At 59.5% G+C, this 7005-nt stretch overlaps 3 protein-coding genes across 3 annotated transcripts; 1 reads left to right on the top strand and 2 right to left on the bottom strand.

Moving 5' to 3' along the window:
* Nucleotides 1–1050: 1050 nt before the first annotated feature.
* VDAG_00135 (glutamate-cysteine ligase) lies at nt 1051–3338 on the bottom strand (the record flags this gene model as incomplete). Its single annotated transcript, XM_009651512.1, has 3 exons — nt 1051–3144; nt 3199–3271; nt 3328–3338. The coding sequence occupies 3 exons, from the start codon at nt 3336–3338 to the stop codon at nt 1051–1053; spliced, it is 2178 nt and encodes a 725-aa protein (XP_009649807.1).
* Nucleotides 3339–4630: 1292 nt separating this feature from the next.
* VDAG_00136 (hydrolase) lies at nt 4631–5563 on the bottom strand (the record flags this gene model as incomplete). The annotated part of the gene is made up of 1 exon (XM_009651513.1): nt 4631–5563. The coding sequence occupies one exon, from the start codon at nt 5561–5563 to the stop codon at nt 4631–4633; it is 933 nt and encodes a 310-aa protein (XP_009649808.1).
* A 710-nt stretch (nt 5564–6273) lies between these two features.
* On the top strand, nt 6274–7003 carry VDAG_00137 (oleate-induced peroxisomal protein; the record flags this gene model as incomplete). Its single annotated transcript, XM_009651514.1, has 2 exons — nt 6274–6424; nt 6735–7003. 2 exons carry the CDS (start codon nt 6274–6276, stop codon nt 7001–7003), a joined length of 420 nt encoding a protein of 139 aa, XP_009649809.1.
* Between the last annotated feature and the right edge of the window lie 2 nt (nt 7004–7005).

The raw sequence follows: 7005 nt of genomic DNA on the forward strand, positions 1-7005 counted from the left end.
AAATAATGGTTTGTCTCCTCTTAGGAGCTACCCACCCAAGTACACCTACGTTGTTCCTTTCCATGCTCACCGCTCCCTCAGCGAAAGGAAACAAACCGGCAGGCATCATTTGACCTCAGCCCCGGGTTTCACGCTCTTAGAGTAATAGCCCGGCAGACTAGTATGACACCACTAATTCGTTCCCTCGCGAGCCAACCTTCTTCATCCCACGATGCGGCAAGACAGAGAGAGACCTCCACATGCTGCGACGAGTGATCCCTGGACCTCATCCATCTCCGTGCTTCTCCGCCATCATGTGTGCGGGCATGTGTGCACACGCCCGCATGCTGCTCCCAAAGGCACGCACCGCTCCATTCCTGCCCAACTTGCCACCCTGGGCCACGTGTTTACGAGTTGCGCGCAAAATTATCCACAGCAATGGACGACCAACAGACCCGATCGCACATCGCATCTTGACACCCGTTTGGTCGTTGCTGCCGCCTGCTACAAGATCTCTCGGACGAAAAAAGAAAAGTGATCGATTAGATCTGAATGTGACGGGTATTGACCCGTCCGGCCGATCACTGGAGGGTACCCCCTGTCAGGGACTCCCCTATCGAGGATCTACCCGCTTCGTTCCACGGTCCAGGCTCTACAGGTCTTGACACTTCAAAACCCAATTCAGCTCAGTAGGTGCGTGTCCTCGGAGACTGATAGCATCCGTGATTGGCACGCAAGAAACGGCATCCTCATGTTCCGAGACCTTGTTGCAGAACGGCAGGTGGGTGGTGACTCTGTTGTATGTGTTCCATCTTGACGGCTAGGGAACCCCTGTGGCCAGTCAAGTCTAAGACCTTGCCAAAGAGCACGCGCGAACCCAAATGGTTGGCTCATTCGTACCTAGTTCTATTGTTGGTGGAACGCGAGGACCCTGCATGCACATGGTCGAACTAACAAGTTGTAGTCCATCTCTTTCCTGGCCAGCTCCAGCTCCCTCCCATGACGAAAAGACACCGCCGTGTGCGCACACAACGCTAGCACCGGCACCGCTCCCTCATCGTCACGATTTTGCTATTGGTTGATGCCATCACCGCCGCCGCAGCCGCCGCGGAAGCTGCCCAACAGGCGGTTTAGATCGGGCACGTCCAAGCCAGCAAACCCCTGGCCAGACAGCTCACGCTCACCGACGGCAATGACGGCACCAATGAGATCCTTCTGTATATCCTCGCCAATGACGCTGTCATGCTTGTAGGACGGGTGTGCATCGACGAGATCACGGATCCAGCGCGCCGCTGTCGCAAGCTTGCCGCTCGCACGCTGGCTGATTAGGCGAAGGTAGGTATCAAGCTCGCAGCGCGTCTGGACGTCGACGTTGACGCTGTCGAGATAACTCTCGACGATGGGAATGAGTCCCGGGAAACCATCATGACAGCCATTGATGATTTCGTCCACCGTCATCTCTGTGTACTCATCTTCGACGGCACCCACCGGCGTGGCAGGCCGGCTCGGCGCTCGGCTCGGAGCACGTGATCCTGGACGGGAACCGGGTCGAGAGGACGTATCGCCTTCGCCATTCAGACCACGGGCGCGACGCGCGGGAAACGGGTTGCGACGGAAGTAAAACCGCTCCTTGAGAACAGCGTCAACGGCGTGGGCGCGTTCCATATTCTCATCCACCCGGGTAATGGGAATGTAGAAGTTGAGGTCAAAGGACAGTATGGCGCGGGTTACCAGCACCATGAAGACGGAAAAGGCAGCGTTCTCAAAGTCAGTCACCTGGATCTCCATGGGCCGGAACTCGACGCGCCAGCCGATACTGTTGTCGGCGGGTGGCGGTTTGAAACGCATGTGCTGCCAATTCGTGGATTGCAGGTTCTCAAAGTGATCAGTCTTGTTAAGATCAAGCTCTTCGAGGTCCTCTTGGAAGATGACAATGGGGTCGCGGATAAACAGGTGTGCAAAGTGGGTGGCGAGAAGGTCGTCCATGCCGCCTTCGAGGAGCTGGGCCTTGATGTCCTCGTCAACAACGAGGTTCGGGTCCATGTATTCGGGGCGCAAGCGAGGGTCGGTAGATATGTAGGTCGAGTTTGAGGCGTAGCGAGACTTGGGGATGCGCCAGCGGTCGTTTTTCAAAGGCTTCTCACCCAGCTCCTCGGGCGTGCGGTCGTCAACGGCACGACTGATCTGATTCCAGCGAACGTCGGTGGCGGCGAGGAAGCCCTTGTAGATGGGGGTAGCAGCAGTGAGCGCAAGCATGATGGGACCGAGCGGGCTCAGCTGATCATACATCTTGCGACCCTCGGTGATGTTCTTGGCCTGAAAGGTGATCTGGAGGCAGCAGCTGCCCATGCCGAAGGCCATGGCGTCCATGTGAATGAAGTCGTCGGGAGCCGCACCACCGGTACGAACATCCTCGTCCTCGGGCCAGAGATGGAGATCTCGGTTTACAGTCGGGTCTTTCCAGGGAATGGGCGTATTGCGGTCGTGGAAGACTGGGACGTTGACCTGAACCTTCCTGCCGCGCCGCCAGCGGATGTTGGCGGCGAGCGTGGGGAAGCGTATGTGTGGGTTGGCAATCTCGTCGGGAACAAACTGGGAGCGCAAGCGGGGGCCGGACGGAGGGTAATGGGGTGCTGTGAAGTCGCCGGGGCATCCGATACGGGGAAAGGTGGTCAGGGTGATTGGGTACTCGTCGGGACGCATGTGGTCCTTGGCAATGCGGCGACGGAGCTTCATGTCAGGTTCGACGCCGAGGAGCTCGCGAAAGTCTATGCCCCAGGGCTTGCCGGGGGTGGCCTCGAGCATGAAGCGGCCAAACTCGGGGTGGAAGACGGGCAGGGTAGGCTTTGCGCTACCAGCGGCGGAAGCGCCGTTTGAGGCTCCGGGCCCGTTCGAGGCGACACAACGGCGCTTGGCGGCGGGCTCGTCGGCGTTGGTGGCGGCCGCATCGGCGCCATGATCATGCTGAAGGTCAGGCACACCGCCGCCGCCTTCGGCGAGCTCGGGGCTCGCAGCGAGGGCGGTCAGAATCTCGGCCTGCCGCAGGGACAGGCGGACTTTGGGGTCGTCCTGGGTATAGGTCACGACGAGGTACTCGACCTCGTCGCCCCAGAGCATGGCATCACGCTCTTTACCCTTGGCCTTGTTCCAGATTTCGAGAAGTTGCTGGGATGGTCAACGAGTGTAACAGTATGAGGAGTGGTGTCAGGAGTAGCAGACCTTGATGCCCCACTCGCGGACCTGCTGGGCGTTCTTCTTCGCGTCAGGCCAGTCGAGGGCCGTGCCAAGGGCGCTGGGCGTGTGAGTTGGGATAGAGGGCTGGGAGAGGGGAGGGGTCATATTTCTCACAGGAGGCCCATGGTGGAGAGGATTTGAAGCGAGAACTGCGTGAGGTGTTTGCAACGGAGGTAGCCGTAAGGCCAGACGACGCCGTGGAGCAGGAGGAATGAAGGTGAGTGCCGATCAAAGCCGAGGTGGGCGACTGAATGCAGCAGTTATCGGAGCCGCAGCAGACGGGCGAATGACGGGCAATACAGACCGGACGAGGGCCGGGTGGTGGTGGGAGCTGGAGGACGAAGCAGAGCCGTCTGCCTTCTGGTGCAACTCGTCGAGAGAGCGCGAACCACCGGGAGGCAGCTCGGATATGTCTCGACGCCGAAACAAGGAAGGGTGGGTGTGATGAGGTTGAAGCAGGGACGCGACGGTGGATGGCGCAATCGATAGAAATGGGCGGGTTTGTTACCCCTCCTGCGGCTCAGATTCGACGGCGGTTCATCATTGACAGGCGCGTGGGGGAGGGGTGGGAGAGAAAAGGATGGTGGCGGGCAATCAATGACACGAGCAGGTCTCTGCACTGGTTGCACGACGATGGTCTCGTAGGGGAAAGCTGCCAGGCAAAAGGTTGATGGGGAGCGCTGTTTGTCTGGGTTGCGGAGATGGGGATCGAAGATTTCTGCTTCCAGCCGTGGGCCCAGTGGCTCAATAATGACTTGGTAGCCTTGAGTTACTTTTCAGGGTAAGGCAAGGCCAGTCAGGTCGGTTCCCGCAGAGAGGCAGAGCTACAAACGTGGGGTGAGCAGCAAGCGGCCGGTGGGGTCAGAAAAGGCGTCGACTAGATGGGTTTTTTCCTGCTGCTGCTCTCTCTCTCTCTCTCTCTCTCTCTGTGCTTAGCAATCACGGCACGGCAATCGGCTGATGAAGAACAGGACGCCCGATCAGTAAGCAACTGTGTGCGCCCTTTGCTTGACCCGTTTTGCGGTCTGCCGAGACTGGGGCCGACGCGGTTCTGCTTGACAGCATGAGCGAGAAGGCAGGCCGTTCAGCAAAATTGGTCGACTGCGAGTAGTGCTTCGGGTCGGGATACATCATCAGGCACGAGGAAACAAGGCAAAGGCAGGACGAAACAAAGACGAGGGAAACGCAAGGCGAGGCAAAACCATGACCGAAGAAGCGGGGCCCGGGCCCCTCCGAGAGAAGCCGGATCCGGAGCAGAGTCCCCGGATGCCGCCGCCACCGTCATGACTGTCGCATGCACATTCAACCAATGTGACTGACTGCGGGAAGCGATGATACAGAAGCAACGATACGTAATTAATGTGACATGGGATGTGATGGATTCACGACGGGGCCGCGCGATGCGCCTTCTCATAGCTTACGATCCCGGCTGCCCTGGCTCTTCGTACTTGACGTCGCCCTTGCTCACGTCGGGGTACACATCGAACCGCCTCTGTGTCGTCAAGGGAATGTTCTTGCGCACCTCCTCGATTCTGGCGCCATCAAGCTCCCACACGACCGTCGACTCCTTCTCGTCCGTCTCGGCCACGACCTGCGCCAGCGGGTCGACGATCATGCTGTGACCCCACGCCTGGTATGGCCCGTCTGGGTCCCGCGCCGGGCTGCACATGGCGACGTAGATCTGGTTGTCGAGCGCCCGGCCCTGCGCCAGCAGCTTCCAGTGCATCGGTCCTGTCGTCAGGTTAAAGGCACCCGGGTACACGAGGGCGAAGCACCCCCGGCGCGCCGCGATGATCGCCAGCTCGGGGAACCGCACGTCGTAGCAAATGGCCACAGCCACCTTGCCGTACTCGGGCAGGTCGACAATCGTCACCTTTTTGCCGGGACTCAGCACGTCCGACTCGCGGAACGTGATCTTGCCGGGAATGTCAATGTCGAAGAGGTGCGTCTTGCGGTGCGTCGCCAGCAGCCCGCCGTCGGGGCCAAACGTCAGACTCGTGTTGTAGTACCGCTTGACGACGCCGTCGGGCCCCTGTTCTTCGACGAGCTCTGGGATCGAACCGCCGATGAGGTAGGTCTTTGTCTCGGCGGCCATGGCGGCGAGCGCATGAAACGAGGGCGACTGCTCCTTTGGCGGCGGCGACGGCAGCAGCGTCTCGGCGTAGCGCGGAAAAAAGTCGCAGCCGTAGAGCGAGTTGAAGCACTCGGGGAGCACGATGATCTTGGCGCCATCAGCGGCGGCGGCCCGCACGCGCGAGGCGGCGAGGTCGAGGTTCGCCTGCTTGTCAGAGCCCGCGGCAATTTGCACGCACGCCAGCTTGACGGGCTTCTTGAGGATCGACGAGGCCATTTTTGCTGTGTTGGTGGTGCTGCTGAATCTGGTGCTGAGGAGGCTGCCTGGTCGCGGCGTGCTGAGGAGTTTCTGGGCCGGATTTTGATAAGATCTTGTCAATGCTGTCAACGTTCGGAGGGCCGTTTTCATGATGTTTCTCCCGGTATACTATGGAAAATGGAACTGGTGTATGACGTGGAGGAGAGTACGTGAGGCGTGATATATGAGGTGGTGAGAGCGACAGTGACGAGTTGGAGTAGTTACTGTGTGATGAAGGGGTTCCGACGCTGGCCGACGTCGGCAGGGAGGGTGCACCTGTGGGGTTGCGTCTTGTAAGACTCCAACTTGGGGTTTCTTGGGGGTCTGTAATCGTTATACTCCAACAGGCCTGTCCCGTGGATTTTGGAGACGACGACTTTCTTGTCATCTGGCATCAGTCACGGTCCGAGACGGCATTGACCAAGTTTTTCAGCGAACTCTCTTTATTGAAAGTCGGACCTCGCTGGACTGGATCAAGATACTGGAGACGTCTCGGCAGTCAATGCCGACTTGGTGCAATCCGACCCGTGAGATTGCTGACTCGGGAAAACTAGCTGATGGATGCATCGACAGAGGCACAGACAACTCAGACGCAATCCACTCTGGCTCGGCCTTCACATGTCTGGGAGACCAGCACGTGACCGCGTGTTACACGTGACTTGACTCGGCGGATGCGGGGATCCCGCACAATGGTGGCCCGCGGTCCGTGCACTACCGCCTCTTTGCTTCCCTCGTGCTCCTTCCGGTCGCTCGTGCTCACGGCCGTGTCCAATGGGGAGACACGAGCCCGTGCTGATGGGGGGGACCGAGGTTCACATGCGACAGGAATCGTCACCACCTGTTTGTTGCCCTCGACTCCGACTGCCGTATCAACCCTCAATATAACATCTGTCCTCCGCATTTCCCCAGACTCTGCTTCCTTTTTTGTTCTGCTCTGTTTGACTCTCTATCAATTCCTAGCACACACCCCCGAAACCAATCTACCAGTTCCAACCCCCGAAGACATTTTTCTCGCCAAGGGTAAGCCCCCCAGCCCCCCCCCCCCCCCCGGGGTCCGCTTTGTCCGGGGTCTTGAAAGGCCGTTCCCTACAAGGGCGAGCGCATTCGTCCTCCGCCAAATAAACCGCCGGCTAACGATGCGCCCTCGCAGCCAAGTTCCCCTCCTCGGCCGCCTTTGACGCCATCAACTCGGCCCTCAGCAGCGAGGCCGACCGCAAGGACGCCATCAAGCAGGGCAACGCCGTCTTCGCCTTCACCCTCAAGAACTCGGCCGGCGAGACGGACAGCTGGCACATTGACCTCAAGGAGACGGGCACCGTGCAAAAGGGCCTGCCCTCCAAGCCCACCGTCACGCTGTCCCTGTCCGACGCCGACTTTGCCTCGCTCGTCGCCGGCAAGGCCAACGCCCAGAAGCTCTGAAT

The sequence above is a fragment of the Verticillium dahliae genome, genomic scaffold (assembly GCF_000150675.1).
Source record: "Verticillium dahliae VdLs.17 supercont1.1 genomic scaffold, whole genome shotgun sequence".
Taxonomy (NCBI): Eukaryota; Fungi; Ascomycota; class Sordariomycetes; order Glomerellales; family Plectosphaerellaceae; genus Verticillium; species Verticillium dahliae.